The sequence below is a fragment of the Dendropsophus ebraccatus genome, chromosome 2 (assembly GCF_027789765.1).
Source record: "Dendropsophus ebraccatus isolate aDenEbr1 chromosome 2, aDenEbr1.pat, whole genome shotgun sequence".
In the NCBI taxonomy this organism is placed as follows: Eukaryota; Metazoa; Chordata; class Amphibia; order Anura; family Hylidae; genus Dendropsophus; species Dendropsophus ebraccatus.
The window spans coordinates 175037892-175055298 of NC_091455.1; the positions used below are offsets into that span (position 1 = coordinate 175037892).

The 17407-nt window shown below is 42.7% G+C and overlaps 1 protein-coding gene across 5 annotated transcripts in view; it reads left to right on the forward strand.

Moving 5' to 3' along the window:
• The window catches only part of OSBPL3 (oxysterol binding protein like 3), a 157032-nt gene that overhangs the window by 75495 nt on the left and 64130 nt on the right, over positions 1 to 17407 (forward strand). For all 5 annotated transcript variants that reach the window (XM_069958770.1, XM_069958774.1, XM_069958771.1 and 2 more), the window contains one exon: positions 6026 to 6250. In XM_069958770.1, coding sequence (XP_069814871.1) covers positions 6158 to 6250 — 93 coding nt within the window. In that variant the 5' untranslated portion in view covers positions 6026 to 6157. The remainder of the gene's footprint in view (positions 1 to 6025; positions 6251 to 17407) is intronic.

Below are 17407 nucleotides of genomic sequence, written 5' to 3' on the forward strand. Positions count from 1 at the left end.
TCTAGTTTTGTATGTCTGCTCTCCACATTAAATTCACATGCCCATGTTTTTATTCATTTACATCCTTTTATTTCTTCCCAAAAATAGCCCTAGATTTCATCAGAGGAAAATAGAAAGAACTGTGTATGGAACAATGAATCTCCCCTAAGGGAGAAATAAATCCTGATAAATCTGCTGGGCTTCGTCCTTTTAAAAGTTCTCGCTTTCTCTTTTCTTGCAGCGGATACAGGATATATATATATGGGAGGCAATTATTCTGATCTGAAGCTTCAGAGGATGAGCTCACAGGGGAAGCTCTAACCAACCTGCTAATCCTATTTAACTTCCATTTACATTTACCAGTTTGTCTGACATGGCGACATGCCTTATCTCATCTCTACACCTATGACGTACGGAGCTAGGATCAGGCTGGCACACATAGCAGCATTCTCTGTACATAGGACGTGCCATAACATAATATATGATCAGCTCCTGTCCGCATCTACCATTCTGCACTGAGGATAATGAACAGGAACTTGTATTTCTAATGGGAAATTGGTATCTAAATCATACTTGATATTAGGAAAGGCTATGGAGTGTGCAGAGAATAGGCAGGGGATCTGTGGACTAAAGGACAACTACATATATATGCTAAATATTCTTCCCTTTAAGTTATGTAATTATTCCAGGCCCCACGTATAAAGGTTGTCAGCTTTCTCACAAAGAAGAATTCCATGTAATTATGGAAATCACAGGATCAATAAACATGGTATGCCCAGGTATGCCCTCTGCAATCAGGTACGCCCCCCTATAGCCAGATATGCCCCTTGTAGTCAGGTATGCCCTCTGCAGCCAGATTTTGCCCTTGTAGCTAGGTATGCCCTGTGCTGCCAGGTTTGCCTCTTGTAGCCAGGTATGCCTCCTTCGCCAGTTTTGCCCCTTGTAGATATAGATGCCCTCTGCAGCCAGCTATGCCCCTTGTAGCCAGGGATATATGCCCCTTGTAGTCAGGTATGTTACCTGCAGCCAGATTTGCCCTTTGTAGCCAGTTATATCCCCCTGCAGTTGGATTTGCCCCTTCTAGCCAGGTATGTATAATATGTTCAGCCAGATTTGCCCAGTGTAGCTAGGTATGCCTTCTATAGCTACATATTCCCCTTGTAGCCAGGTATGCCCCCATGTAGCCAGGTATATATGCCCACTGCCGCTAGAATTGCCCTTAGTACCCAGGTTTGCCCTCTGCAGCCAGGTGTTCTTCCTGCAGGGAGGAGGAGATGGTGGCAGCTGAAATGTACTGTGCGGTGGCACGGAAGGACTGTCGCGGTGGGAAGGGCTGGAGGAGGGTGGGTTTGGAGCTAGGGACCAGAAAGTCCCGCTCCTGAGACTATGTGCCCTCTCTTCTTCCTTTCCTCACCAGTCACCACCATTTATTCACTGTTATTGGGCCAGAATGGGAGATGTGCGCTGCTGGGGGAAGGAAGGTGGGTGTCCTCAGGAGCCCTGTTTATTGACGCTCTGGGACATTACTGAATGATAACAATGCTAGCATTCAGTGACTTGCTGGAACCAAAAGTTAATACTTTTTTTTATTTATATTTAACACATCCCATGTTCCCCCCGCAATCTGCACCACATCAAGTTGATAAACACTGGTGTAGAGGATCTTCAATGCTGGTTCTTTTACTACTTAGGCCAGGTTTATATTAGTCAGGCGATCTGGTGGCGTTTCACGCCTGAGGGAAGGGCATCTTTGACCTAATCTCATTCACTTCAGTGAGACAGTTTAAAGCCTCTGGCATGCTAATGGTGCTGCCGGATCGCCAAACACACCACACGTCAGAACTTGTCTTGCAGCGTTCTGCCATACGGCCTGCACACTGATGGAAAAAAGAATAGAAAGCCGGCGTCAGTTGTGTTCAGTTTCTGAAAAAAAGAAACTGAAACGGATGCAACTGATAAAGGGAAACCCAGCCTAAGAAGTTAAAATATCTTTGTAAATACTCAATGTTTCCTCCTGTCACATACAGAATTCTGCAGTGTTTTTGTATGTGATAGCATTGTGGTTGCTCGGTTTTAGTTATTAGGTAGCTAGGCCTCATCTCTGACATGTAAACTAGAAGGATATTGAAAGCAGTGTATGAATAGAGAAAAGCAACAGGAAATAACACCATAGCAGAAACACCATAGCAGAGGATGTGTGTGAGAACTTGGTCAACCCTGATACAGATAGGGAGCAGTGTAGTGCTTTAGGCCTTTGGCCTGCTTCACGCTACGTTCAGACTCCGTGTTGCCACATTCACAGATGTGGAGCATACGAACACAATGGTTTCCTGTTAATAAAAACCATTCTAGGAAAATGTCCTAGATCTACTGCTGTGAGAGAAAAAAATACCCAGAAAGTCTCAGTATGCGCAGAAATCCAGCTATTTTGCCTTTGTGTAACTCTGGTTTTAATTTCACAAAGTCTGACCTATGTCTTAAGGCCCTATTCCACGGAACGATTATAGTTCGTATTCGGCCGATATCGGCCGCTACGGACGATAATCGTCCGGTGGAATAGAGTGCAACGATCAGCCGACATTGTTCATGTCGGCTGATCGTTGCAGTCGCTTGTTTTTCAACATGTTGAAAAACAAGCGACTGATATAGCAGCGATCTGCTGCCGTCGCTCCGTTGAATAGGAGCATCGGCAGCAGACGCTGCTATATCCTATGGGCTGCCCGGACGATCAGCGATCACCCGGGCAGCTCCCCGCCGCCCCCTCCCGCACTCACCCGCTCGCTGCAGCCGCGATGAATAGCGGCGGCAGCGAGCGGGGAACGAGGAGCAAACGAGCGCTGAGAGCGCTCGTTTGCTCCTCTAAACGACCTGTGGAATAGGGGCTTTACACAAGCTCTATAGAGTCCGGCAAGGGAGAGTTAAAGGAACTGTCCAAAGCAGTAGATGTTTTCTAAGGGGATTTGCTATTGATCTGGACAGTTCCTGTCACAGACAGGTGGCAGCAGAGAGTGCTGTTTCAGACTGGAAAGAATACACCACTTCCTGCAGTACTGGGAAGTACTGGAAAAATCGAAGTAAATTGCAAATCTATATAACTTTCTGACACCAGTTGATCTTAACGATAGATGTCGCCGTAGTACGTACCCCTTTAATTATTACAAAATTAGCTCTCTCTATAAACTTTAGTCACTTAGAGTTATAGAACCCCTTTAAACTGATTTCACACAACTTTTTTTTATTTAAAAAAAAAAAAAAAAAAAAGCACGGCAGTTTTTGGCCCTCTTGGCATTTTCCTGTGACTTGGGGACCATGTAGGGATTGCCTGTTAAGCCACTCAATAGCTGCAGCTGTAAACTGCCTTAGCTAGTCATGCTGCCTGAGCCAAGAGTCAACAGGGCAGTCTCTGGTAGTTTTTCTCCATTCCTTTGCCTTTGATTGATAGTTCTCTCCTTATACTTCAACAGGAAAACATCTTATCAAATAAGGTTGCAGAAAGAAGCCTCCCAGGACCACCCCTATAACTCATGGTTTTGGTGGTTTCCTAACAGGAGCTGCCCCTTGGCTGGGTCCTTCCCGGAGGGATATCTGGTTACTCCTGTGTTTTGAGACTCTTCAATGAGGCTCCACGGGCTCCTCTTTTGCATATTCATGTTTCCCAGGGGGCAATGCACCTAGGACTTCACTGCATTGAGCGCTTTCACTAGCAGCCGGCGGTGGTCTGGTGGTGTTGCTGGTCTCCCTGAGTTCAGCAATCTGTTTCTCTTATAACTCATGGTTGAAACAGCATGATGCTGGATTTACACATGGCATATTTTTTATTTATTTATTTTACTGCCATTACAGTTTTTGTGCCAAAGACAGAAGTGGGTTCAAATGGGATGGAATATATAAAGGGAGGATTGTACTTCTCTTTCCTGTTGGATCATTTTCTGGTTCAGGCACAAAAACTGCAGTGGCAGTTTCCAAACCCCCCCCAAAAAACTGCCAAATGTGAAACCGGCATTAAAATGATAACAAGATTTCTTTAACATCAACAGGACTGAGCTGCTATACCACACACACAACCTGTGGACAGGTGTGGCACTGTTTTAGACACACACGGTAAACAGACACTGTGGAAACAGTGTAAAAATAGCCTAATCCTGTTGCAGCCCTTGTTAATATTTGGTGATTCATCTACCACCCTACTACTAATTTTGATCAACTAAGGTCTTGACAGTTTTTGCCGATTTTTGATGATGTGGTCTTTCTATTTTTATCGTAATATTATGGCGCCTTATGATCGGTCACATTATGTTTTGTTCTTGGGATTCCTGTTACCCTTCCCCGTCTTCAGTGTCCTTATCAGGCCAGTTCCTCCTTGTACACTCCTTGTTGTTCTGTCTGAATTCCTCAGCACTCGCTGTACACTCTTCCAGGTAATCTATTTTTACAGACTCTCTTTACAAACCTTGTTTAATCTCCATGGCAATGGGTTCCCACACTGATATCCCGTGGCTAGGGCTTTTTCTTCAGCTTCTGCCTTTTGGCTCTCAATTTAAAATTTCTATTAATATTTCCCCAGGCTCCTACTATTTATAGCCATGCTTCTTATATTTTTTTTTATCAGGCAACCTTAGGCATGCAGATCTGGAAATAACATATGTACCGACACCGGCTTTATTATCGGCTCAGCTAATTAATACGGATGAGGAGACCGCGCTGTTCTGTATTGTTGCAGGAGCTGGTTGTAATTTACCATCTGTACTGTGTACATAGCTTTGGTGACTCTACCCAGATAGGTGTCCGTTTTAGCTTTCAGTTAGAGACCCACAGACTGCAGAGAAAAATGACTAAGCATTAGAGATGAGCGAACCGGGTTCGGGTTTGAGTCGATCCGAACCTGAACTCTCGGTATTCGATTAGCTGGGGCTGCTGAACTTGGATAAAGCTCTAAGGTTGTCTGAAAAACATGAATACAGCCAATGACTATATCCATGATTTTCACATAGCCTTAGGGCTTTATCCAAGTTCAGCAGCCACCGCTAATCAAATGCCGAAAGTTCGGGTTCGACTCGGAATTGTTGCGTTTGTTTACGTTTCTCTGATAGTAATTTGCATGCGTCACTGGTACCTACATTACCAATGCACTTAAAGGGGAAGTGGGGGCACAGACTTATTTTTCCAAAACAGCCAGGAGGTGGCTGAACATAACAAGATGCACTTACCTCTCTGGCTCCAGCGCTGGGGCCCGCTGTTAGGTCTCAGTGGGGACCTGGGATGTGATGTGATCAGGCCTGCTCAGCAAGTCAGCGGTCATAGCTGTTGACTGGCTGAGCGGACCTTGAGGTCTTCTTGAGGTCTGCCTTCCATCCACGTGACCCGGAGGCTTGCGGTTCACGTCGGCGGCGTCTCTCGCCGCACTGCGCATGTGTGGACTACAGAAGACGTCTGTGCTGCGTGCGGAGGATTTCAGCGCCGACGTGAAACGCAAGCCGCCGGGTCACGTGGATGGAAGGCAGACCTCAAGCACACCCCTCTGGCCGTGATTACAGCCATTACAGACGCCCAGGACCTGTGACTGATTCTGCCCACCTTGACTAAATCCGCCCACCGTGACTACTTGCCAGAAATTTACATACAGCACGGGACTTCTTCAAAGTAAGATTACTGACTGATGGAGGGGGGCACGGAGGTTACAGGGGGATGTTTAGGAAACGTGCTGGGTGATGTGCCAGCACGTTTCCTTATCTTAAGATGGATTTTTGGCGTGATTGGTTCCCTTTAAGGTTGTTTTTTCTATACTGCACAATAAACTCTATAAAAACGAATCCCTAAAAAACAATGGCGGGATTACTGAAAACGAATAAAACGTTTGGCCATTAGGACTGCAAACAGGTGGGCCATTAAGGAGTTAAAAGAATACCATATAAACAAAAATGTGCTCATGTGACACTAGAATTGCTTTATTGTATTTATAAGGACATTAGAAGTACCGAAACAATGGGTAAGAAACAAAACTGGTTACTGGTTAGTGACTTGTAGTTTGTTCTTTTTATCTCCACAGGAGCTGGAGGAATGCGTGCACACTACAGAAGATGAATAAGCAATTGAGTTTATCTTGTGTTCTCCGGCCTGTATATAAGAAAATTACCGGGAGTCTCTGTTACATTTCCTGAGTTAAGAACAGAATATTAATATGGGGGAAGAAAGGAACCTTGCAGTCTCACAGAAGATGTTGTCCCCATCTCGAAGTACAAGCAGTTGCTCCTCAAAGCTGGGGAGCCGCCAGGTCAGTTTGCCAACTCCAGGATTTATTGCAGGAAGTGTGGGATTTGTTGAGCTTTACCAATCATCGGCTTAACACTTCCATGTTGTCTAACAATCTCCATGTCCCAGCCAATAATGTGCTTGAGTACAGTTAACTTCAGTGCTTCTTAAAGGAGAAGTCCATCCCTGGCTGAAATTTAACAGCTGGCAGGGGCAAACATAACAACCAGTCCTTACTTACCTTTCCTTGTGCCTGCGATCCACTCCGTGACCGACTCCGGGACCACAAGGCATTTTCCCCATGTGTTGTGATGACAGCCCGTTAAACCAATCAGTGACTGGAGTGGTGTCCTGCCACAGTGGCAAGTCCATCAGCTGGGTCGCGACATCTGCAGTGCAGGAGATCCAAGAGCCCGGTGGAGGTCCCGGATTGTCGGTCTGGCGCTGAAAAGGCACTGGGAGAGGTGAGTTAGGGTACTATAACATCAAGCGATTTTTTGATGACTAACGATAAACGATCTCAAACGACCTCTATGGCAAACAACTCGAAATCGTTGGCCCAATTCACAGAACGATGATCGTTACTTATAATCGTTCTTGCGGTGGTTGTGTTATCACTATTGCGCACATTTCAGCTATGACTTTTTCTTACACCGAAGGATGTGCGAACGATCAAACGATAAAAATAGGTCCGAATTCTATCACACAAACAACGATTTCTCATTGGTCGTTTAATCGTTGTCTGCTATTACACGAAACGATTATAGGTTAAATACGAACAATGTAACGATTTTTTGAACGATAACCGTCCCGTAATAAGGCCCTTAGTACTTATTGTGATTTTCCTCTTTGCTCCTGCCATTTAAATGAAAACCATGGAGGCCGGACTTCTCCTTTAAACTGTGGGGCGGGCTTCACCAGTGAGGTGCCCCCTAGTTGTTGGCGAGGCACAGCTGGGGAGGCAAGTTTCACGAAGGTGACTATAAGCTGCCCAGTCCTTTTCCTGGCGTCAACAATCTCTGGTTTAGGAACATTATGGAGTCATTATGCACTTATTTAATGTTGTACAGAGATTAGGAGACACATAAAGGATAGACAGAGCTATAGATTTTTATATTTGCTTGGACCTCCACCGTAGATGGTGAAGCCCCAGCATCCTCTTGGTCAGTCTGATGAGGCCCAGACATCATTTTGTCTGTCGATCGGCTCCAGTAGAGAGTTTGAGAAGGACTGTTTTAACTAAATGCACTATGGAGTTGGGTGATCACTGTAGGTGGTGACCATTCAGGACACCGGAAAGCCATGGTTGTCATATAAAGTTTTAGCCTTTTTAGAAAGTTATAAGATTTAGTGACCTATTTACACTCCTTGTTAGACTGTTATATTTTGGGAGATGAAACCAGTGACTCCATGAGATGGCAATTAATATGTAGTCTGACGTGCAAGAGATTTTACTGTCTCCATTTGGGAAGTAAAGTAGAGGAAAAATCCAATTAAAAGACAACAAATCTTCAAATGTATTTGTACATTCAGTACAGACTGTGGGAGGAATTGCTTAGTGTTTTAATACTTTAAAAGTGGGGATTTGTAGCTATATATATCTGAAAGTGTAAGCTGTGGTAGAGAATATGGGATGTGAAATAATACAATTTATGTCTTTAAAGTGAAATGGAACATTTTTTGTCCTTTTAGTTTAGGAAGCGTCCGCCTGGCAGTAGAGGACAAATTGTTGTTTATCTATTTCTGCTAACAGTGTCGGGGAGATTTAAATGTAAACTTTCGGAACACTGTATTCAAAGGCTGCGTTCACACTGCATTTCTGTCTTCTATTTTACCATTCGCTTTATCCGATACAGGCTGGGCTCGCACTGAGTTCCTGACTTTTTTACTATATGCTTTATCTGATATAGGCTGCGTTCACATGCATTTCTGGCTTCTGGCTATTTAACTATATGCTTTATCCTATATGGGCTGGGTTCACATTGTGTTTTCCCTATCAGTTTAACGTATCCATTGTTAAATGGTTACTTTTAGCGTACACATAAAGGTGGTGAACTACGTGTTTTTTTATAAGCTAAAAAAGGCATCCATTTTGATCCTTTTTTTTTCTTTTTTTTAAACCTTTAACGACGGATGACGTATATATATGCTATCTTGTCGCTAAGGGAGTTCAGAGGGGGGCCGCGTCGCTACCCCGCTCTGAACTGCCGCGATCCCGACTGCTATCTGCAGCCCGGGACCGTGGCTATTATGGCGCAGATTTCGGCTCTGTATTCTAAACGCCAATCTAATTGATCGGTGCTGTATTACGTATACTACACTGATCTCTATGAGAGATCAGTGTAGTTATATTAGAAGTCCCCCGGGGGGGGGGGGGGGAACGACTTCTAATATGAAAAGTGTTTTTATTAATTAAAAAAAAAAACATCCCCTAATAAACAAAAACACAGAAAAATGCAACAGCTCACCGCAATGGCAAGATACAGGCCCACTACAGACATGAAAATAGTTAAAAGTTGCCCCCCCAGCTGCCCAAAAAAATTCCCACAAAAACAATGAGGCTCTTGGTTACCATTTGCAAACGGTGTAATCTACCCCACCACATTAAGATGGCCTCATACACGGGGGAGTCCTACACTGTACTATGGCCTGTAATACGCCAATGCTCTGGGCATGCAAGATCCGTCTTATACTGGCAAAAGTAATTACACCACCTGGGTGAGACAGGTGGAGTGCACGACCAAGTAGAGGCAGCCACTCCCCCATCTGGAACACAGAAAAAAAAGACAACACCATTCACACTAGGTAGGAGCATGTTGCTATGGCTAAAATGGCAAACACACAAAAACACAGAAAAATGCAACAGCTCACCGCTGTTTAAGAATCCGCTTTTAAATGGTTAGTTTTAACTTACACATTAAGGTAGTGAACCACTTTTTTTTGTATACGCTAAAAAAATGCACCCATTTTGATCCGTTTTAACCCCTTAAAGAGTCACTGTCGTGAATTTTTTTTTGCAGAAATCAGTAGTCCTGGCGATTTTAAGAAACTTTGTAATTGGGTTTATTAGACAAATATGCCATTATCTGCATTTAAAAAGACTTTTCCCAGGTCCCTCCCTCCTCTCCTTTCTGTCATCCACTGCAAAAAATTAGGAAATTGTGACTTGTTGCATCAGACGTACCCTGTCTGTTCTATAGAGAGGGGAGGGGGGAGGAGGCAGTTAGCTGGCAGCTGAGAGCTGAGAACAAAGGATTACACAACACTGAGCTGGGTAAAACTGTACTGAGAGGTCAGTGCTGACTGTCAGAGGAGATAGCTGTGATGTATTTGTAGATTAACACTTTGTTGTCCTGTTTTGGTGTTTTATTTCCCTCTCTCCATAGGAGAACAATAAAGACAGGGGGGAGAGCTTCAAACTGCTTTTTCATGATAAAAATTAATTTTTGGCTAATAAACCCAATTACAAAGTTTCTTAAAATCGCCTGGACTATTGATTTCTGCAAAAAAAAAAAACTCTTTAACTATGGATGGTGGATATTTATGCTATCTCGTTGCTAGGGGGGTTCAGAGGGGGGCCGCGTCGCAACCCCGCTCTGAACTGCCGCGATCACGACTACTATCTGCAGCCTGGGACCGTGGCTATTATGGCGCTGATCCCAGCTCTGTATTCTATTGATCTGGTCTGCAGCACATCGTTTTAATTGTACCAACTTAAGGGAACATAGATACCATGTCATTTTTACCAACGGCGTAACCCCCCCCCCCCCCCCCCCCCCCCCATAAAATAAAATGTGTTAGAAAAAATACAAGTGCTAGGGCCTTTTAAACATGAGGAGGAAAAAACGAACGCAAAAACGAACATTAGCTTTCTCATTACAGGATCAATGGAGGTCAATGGAAAAATGTATCCAAATAGATTGCACACAGTTGCATACGATTTTGCATCTGTTTTTTTTTTATTTAAATAAAACGTCTACATTAAATGGACTGCAAAAAAGTAGTGTGAACCCAGCCGTATTATGACACGCCTATTAAACCTGTTTTGGGGAGCCTGTGGCCCTCCAACTGCTTCAAAACTACAATTTACCATCATGCCTGCCCAGCCAAAGCTTTGGCTATCCAAACTTGATGGTAATTGTAATATTGCCCCAGCTGGAGGGCCAAAGGTTTCACATCCCTGCAACAAATGGATGCTCATATATAGGCTATAGGTGATACTGGCAATGATAGGCATCAAATTTATAGTTGTATATAATTGTTAAATGGTACCGATCGTTGCTAGAAACACTCCTGGGCTGATTAATCATCCTGTGTAAAAGTGTCAGAGATCAGCTGAGGAGCGGGAAAATGCATCTTCTTGTGTTGGTGGTAAAACATCTCTCTATGTAAATGTCTCATAGGAATTGTTTGGCACTTAATATGTTGTGTCTTCTAAAGGCATCCCTCGCTTGCCTCCTTGCTCGGCCCCATATCGGTTTGTGTACACACATGAGGCTTATTCTTGTTTATACCCTTAGAACATCAGACGGCTACTAGATCAACTTCTTACCGCCCAACTACCGTTGACTTCCCGCCTACTTTTATATAACATAACCATATGAAGGATCTATCCGTCCCCCCCTCCCCGCCCCGCCCCGAGGACAAGCGCAAACGTAGCCACTCTGCCGCCCCATTCACCCACACTCCATTCATCCCAACTTAATTATATCAGTCACATGGGCGTCCTAAGAGTACCTCACAGGTTACACTTCTTAATCCTTAAATCCCTAAATTCGCCCCTTCTTAGTTTGGGCCTCCAAAAGATAAAACAAAAGATAATTATTTTTACCATAACTCAGTACCCTTCCCTCCCTATACCCTCCCCACCCCCTCTCAGCAGGCCGACCCCCCAAAAAAAACAAAAAAACCCCAACATTTAATTAACTAAAAGTTCCTCCCACTCCAGTATTTCTCCCAGTGCTCCACAATTTCCTTTAATTTCCCATCTCTTTTTTTCTTTATATAGATATTGTGCCATAACTCATTTTTTAAGATTGTATTACTTAGTTCTTGCCATTCTGCAATTATTAAGGGCTTAGGTGATATCCAGTTCCGAAGGATAATTACTCGGGCTGCTAAGATAAGATTATAGATTATCATTTTGGTACATTTAGACATATGCTGATCTTCAAATACTCCGAGGATTGCACAAATATACTCATCATTAATTACCAGGTCAAATAAACGTGATAAAATTAAAAAAACCTCTATCCAAAATTTATTTACAACTTCGCATTCCCACCAACAGTGTTCTAGTGATACATTTTCAGCTCCACACTTACAACAGCTGACCAAATTTCCTCTTTTCCATTTATTAATATCCTTTGGTGAATAATATAATCTATGAATACAGAAAAATTGCAACACCATATTTTTCTTATCAGTGATATAATTTCGCGCATTACCATATACCCTTGACCAGAAGGCCTGGTCTCTATCACCAATCACCTTTGCCCATTTCTTTTGTGAAACTATATCACCATTCTTCTTAATAAAATTCTCATAAACCTTATACAATTTAGTGATCTTACCCTTAACTCTACTACCTGTTTCCAATATTTGTGCTAAACCTTCTGAAATTATCACATTCCAGCACACACTTAAATCCGTATTTCTAACTGCATCCTTCACCTGCAAAAACCTTAAGTAACATAGTGGTGTCGAAAAACTTATAGTTAACTCATCATATGACTTAAAACTTCCATTTGTGAAAAACTGGTAAGCATATTTTAACCCTCTCTTGATCCAGTATCCCGGATCGGGTATTTTTACAATTTCTGGAAACTGACTATTACACCACATCGGGGTAAATGAATACATCCCTTCCTTTCTATCACCTTTTTTCACTACTTCCCACACTTTAACAGCCAGTTTATACGTCGAGTACCTCGGGTATCTTTCTTTCAATTTCATCTCTAGAACTTCAAAGATATCGTCTGCGCAGCCTTTTTGATCAACTACCCACCTTTCCAGAAATTCTACCCCCCTCCAGTTTACCAACCAGGCTAAATTAGAGGCAATAAAATAACCAAAAAAATCCGGTACTGCCAACCCCCCCTTCTCCTCTGACAGCTCAAGAGTCTCCAATTTTAGTCGCACCCTTTTCCTGTTCCATATAAGCTCGTTTAACAGCCCATCTATTTTCTTAAAGGTTCTTCTGTCTATCCAGACGGGAGACCCCCCCAAAATATAGTTCAACTGCGGGAGCCAAATCATCTTTATTAAACCCACTTTGTCTGCCCTGGACAAGGGTAACTTACTCCATATATCAATCTGTTGCTTCATCTTTTTTAGTCTCGGTTGTACGTTTAGATGTTTAAATCTACTTGGATCTGCCGCTATCCATACTCCAAGATATTTGAATACACCATCTGGATTCAATATTTTAAGATCAGTGTGGGACTTCACCCTAACTTTAGCATCCAAAGGCAGCAAAACTGATTTCCCCCAGTTAATAATTAAACCGGATAATTGGCCGAATCTACACAACTCACCCATCACCTCCTCCAAGCCTATTTCGGTGTTCCCCAAAAACAACAAAATATCATCAGCGAATAGGGCTATTTTGTCCCCCTTCCCCCCGGCCCCAAAGCCCTCTATCCTTCCATTTATATTTATACTTCTAGCAAATGGCTCCATTACCAGGGCAAAGAGCAGGGGGGAAAGGGGACAACCCTGCCTAGTCCCCCTGGCCAAACAAAAACTCTCTGACGAGCATCCATTTACTGTAACCCTAGCCCTCGGCCTACAGTATATTATTTGCATCCATCTAAGAAATACCTCCCCAACCCCAAATTCTTTTAGTGTCCTCCATAGGAAGGGCCACTCCACACTGTCAAACGCTTTTGCGGCGTCCAAAGAGAGTATGGAGTGGCCCCCTCCCATTCGCCCCACCTGTATGTTCACAAATGTTCTCCTGATATTATCGTGAGTGGACCTCCCTGGGACAAAACCCGATTGATCCCTCCCAACAAGAGAAGTAATAACCCTCATCAGCCTATTAGCCAGAAGTTTTGATAATAACTTCATATCTGTATTTATCAACGCTATGGGTCTGTACGATTCTGGCTCAGCTAAGTCTTTATCAGGCTTAGGGATTAAAACTATGTCTGCATCATACATGGACTCAGGAAGGTACCCTCTAACATATGCATTGCATAACATCTCTTGGAATTGGGACAGCACAGCCCTATCTGTTGCCTTTAGAACTTCAGACGGGAGACCATCTGGTCCTGGAGTTTTCCCTAATGGCATACCTCTAAGTGTTTCTTGCAGTTCCTCTATTTCAATGGGTCGATCTAACCATTGTTTCTGCTCTTCCAGTAATTTGGGCATTTCTAAAATAGAAAAGTAATCATCTAAATCCAAGCCTTCCTGCCACCTAGATCTGTAAAGCTCCTTGTAAAATCCCGCAAACACCTCTGTTATTCCTTCGAGATCTCTCACCATTGATCCCTCTTGGTTTTTAATTTCTACTACCATCTTCTTAGAATCTTTCCCTTTTACCAGGGAGGCCAATAGTTTCCCCGGTTTCCCTCCTTGCGAGTAGTGATATGCACCCTTAAATCTGAGCTGGTTCAGGATTTTCTCCCTCGTAAACTGACTAAGATCTTGCGTGGCACCCAACCATCTGGCTTTAGCTACTGTCGTCTCTGATTCTATATATAGTTTTTCAGCTATTAGTGCTTCACGCCTAAGGGACTCTTCCCTTTCTCTAAGCTTCTTCCTAGCACCACAAACTTGCCCTATCAAAAGTCCCCTTAGATAAGCTTTAGAGGTATCCCAAACGACTTGCGGGTCTGCCGAACCCTTATTAACCTCAAAAAATTTGTCCATATCTTCTACAACCCTGTTAGTATCAATCAATTTCATATCGGTTTGTGTACAAGGACCGTTAGAAGAGCTGCTCATAGAGGGGCATGTGACCAGGGGTAAAGTATGAGTATTTGACCATTTAAATGGGTTATCCAGCACTACAAAAACATGGCCACTTTCTTCCAGAGACAGCCCTACTCTTGTCTCCGGCTTGGACGGGGTTTTGCTGCTCAGTTCTATTGAAGTGAATGGAGCTTAATTGCAAACCACACCTGAACTGGAGACAAGAGGCGTGTTGTCTCTTAAAGAAAGTGGCCATGTTTTTGTAGCACATACGATACGGCTTGAGACCAGAGAAAACTCCTCCTAAGCTTTATATGTAGCCTGTGCAAGCATAATAGTAGATAGGAGACGTGGAACAGACACAACTCCGTGATCAGGAATAATCTTTGTTTACATGGAGTAAAAAAAAATCTGAAAATTTGACGTACATAGTAAAAAATACGAGCTTATAATAAAGCAGTTTTGTTTTTGTACAGTTTGATGTATTTTTGACCTTACATGTTTTGTTTTCTCACCATCTTTACTTGGAGTAGTCGTGTAGGAAACCTCCTCTGTTCCCTGAATATCCATATATCCAGATCACTGACATCCCATTAGATCACTGTTACTGTTATTAGTAATCGTCTTACAGTAACACACAGATTATAGCTTCTTAGCATTCTCCGCACTCCAGGAATTCCCATGACTTCTATCTGTAAAATCAATTCTCTTTCATGGAGGAGTAAAGTATATCACTCCCCCACTGTATATTGCGTACTGCATTAACATCAAATGGTCTATTCCCAATGGGTATATAGAATTTTAGACTTTAATATAAATATTTTTATATACATGTCATGGCTACTAATAGTTTGGGTATTTTTTTTTATTTTTTATTTTTTTACAAATTCATGATTATTTTTTTTTAACCATTTTTTGTAATGAAGCCTGTATTGTGAACATTTATATTATCAGTATAGTAATGTACTTGTTTATCCCTCTACTCAAATGCATATACTGTTTCTTATACAGGTGTAGCTAAATGACACCTCACTGATGGGCCGCAGGATTAACTGGTGCGGCAGAGACTCAGTAAGTTTATGCTACCCTTTCTAAGGGTCTATTTACACAGATTATCTGACAGATTATCTGCCAAAGATTTGAAGCCAAAGCCAGGAACAGACTATCAACAGAGATCAGGTTTAGAGATGAGTGAACCGGGTTCGGGTTCGAGTCCATCCGAACCCGAACGTTCGGTATTTGATTAGCGGTGGCTGCTGAACTTGGATAAAGCTCTAAGGTTGTCTGGAAAACATGGATACAGCCAATGACTATATCCATGTTTTCCACATAGCCTTAGGGCTTTATGCAAGTTCAGCAGCCACCGCTAATCAAATGCCGAAAGTTTGGGTTTGGATCGACTCGAGCATGCTCGAGGTTCGCTCATCTCAAATAAGGTCATAAAGGAAAGCCTGAGATTCCTCTTTTCAAATCCATTCCTGGCTTTGGCTTCAAATCTTTGGCAGATAATCTGTCAGATAATCTTTCTATGTAAATGAACCCTAAGGGTAGCTAAACTTACTGACTGTAAATAGAATGATGTATCACTTACATTGGTCTCTGCAGCTGATTCAGAGATATTTTACTGAACATCTAGGATCATTATGTGCATGTGCTCAGTAGTCCTCAATATTCATGAGCACCAGCTCCTTCTGCCCACTGGCTGCTGATTGACAGTGGTCTGTGTATACTGTCCATACATACTGTGTATTGGCAGTCGGCAATCAGCAACTGGAAGGTGGAGGAAGTGTTGCGGTACACAGCCCATTCTCCTGTATTTCAGAAGAACAGCTGAACAGAACAATGTAAGTAATACATTATAAATAAAAGTCTGTCACTAGTTTATGCTGCCCTGATTTCGGGCAGCATAAACCTAGGGAAAGATTCCCTTTCACATTGTGACTAGCAGTTGGGCCCACAGATAAAGGGGATGACATTGCCTAGTGATTATCCCATAACTTTTCTATTAAAGGGAAACCCCTTTAAGCTTCAACAGCTGTCAGTTAAACGATTGATTGGCGCACATATAAAAAAAATACTAGCTTGTATGCCTGTATTTCCTGGTCTGTATGCCAAATGTAGGCGCTAAACATGACCTCAACCTAGCGTTATGGGAGCCAAGCAGATACTTCTCTATTATGAAGGAAGGAGCCATCGGCCATGTTGGTTTCAACGTTCCCATATCTTTGCTCTGGCGCTACTACTGGTTGGAATAAACAGCATGCATGTTTATAGTAGTCAGATGACAGCGATGTGATATGGACGACCATTTAAAGAAGCAGCCAGAATGTTTAACAGCCTGATGACAGCACATAAAGGGCGATTCCTTCAGTTACCAAGCAGGGAGTTAGGGGAATGTATATAGTACTTGTCTAAGCTGTCATTGTCGGCTCTCTGGTCTAGCTGGCTCCAGCGCATAGGACACAGTTTAGCTGCTGTTTATTCTCTGCTCTTTTGCTACCGATAGCAGGCTTGGCTCATGGTAGCCGGTGATCTTGTAGTTTACTCTGGATGAAGTCATGTGTGGTGACGGCATTCATTAAGGCTAATTATATGAGTGGAATTATGGTCAGATTTACATAATGTTTCCATAGGATTTTGGGTTGTGTAGCTATATCTATGTTAAATATCTATATTAAATTCTTTTTAGAACTTTAAAAAAGGAGGAGTCACTAGAATTATCCCTATGTGTTTGATAATGGCTGTTTAACTCTTCAGTTGCTGCGGTCAGTGTGGAAAGCTTGAAAGTCAAGAGGAAACATTTCTGCTACAGGATCTTTGAAGCCGCCAGATTGTTTATTTTTACACGAGAGAGTTGTGTTTTAGATTTATTTTTCTTATAGGAGTATTAGCGTTGAGTCCTCTATAGAACACGGTAGTTTGTATTTGATATATAATATTAAAGGGATCCAATTAGCAGATTGTGCTCATATAGCTTAGTATATCCAGGAAAAACTTTTTTTTTTTTTACTCCGGCACACAAGACCGGAAAAGAGGTGGCAACTAGTCATCTTGGAGGAGAACTGGCTGTACCCTAATCATAGCTCTCTGCCTGTCAGCATACTCTGCAGGGATGATTGACAGGCAGAAAGGATACTTACTGGTCAGGCTGACCGGCAGAGAGCTTTGATTAGGTACGGCGGGTTCTCCTCCCAAATGACTAGTTCCTGTCTTGCTCGCCAAAATAAATAAAATTGAATTTCCTGGATAAAAAACTGAT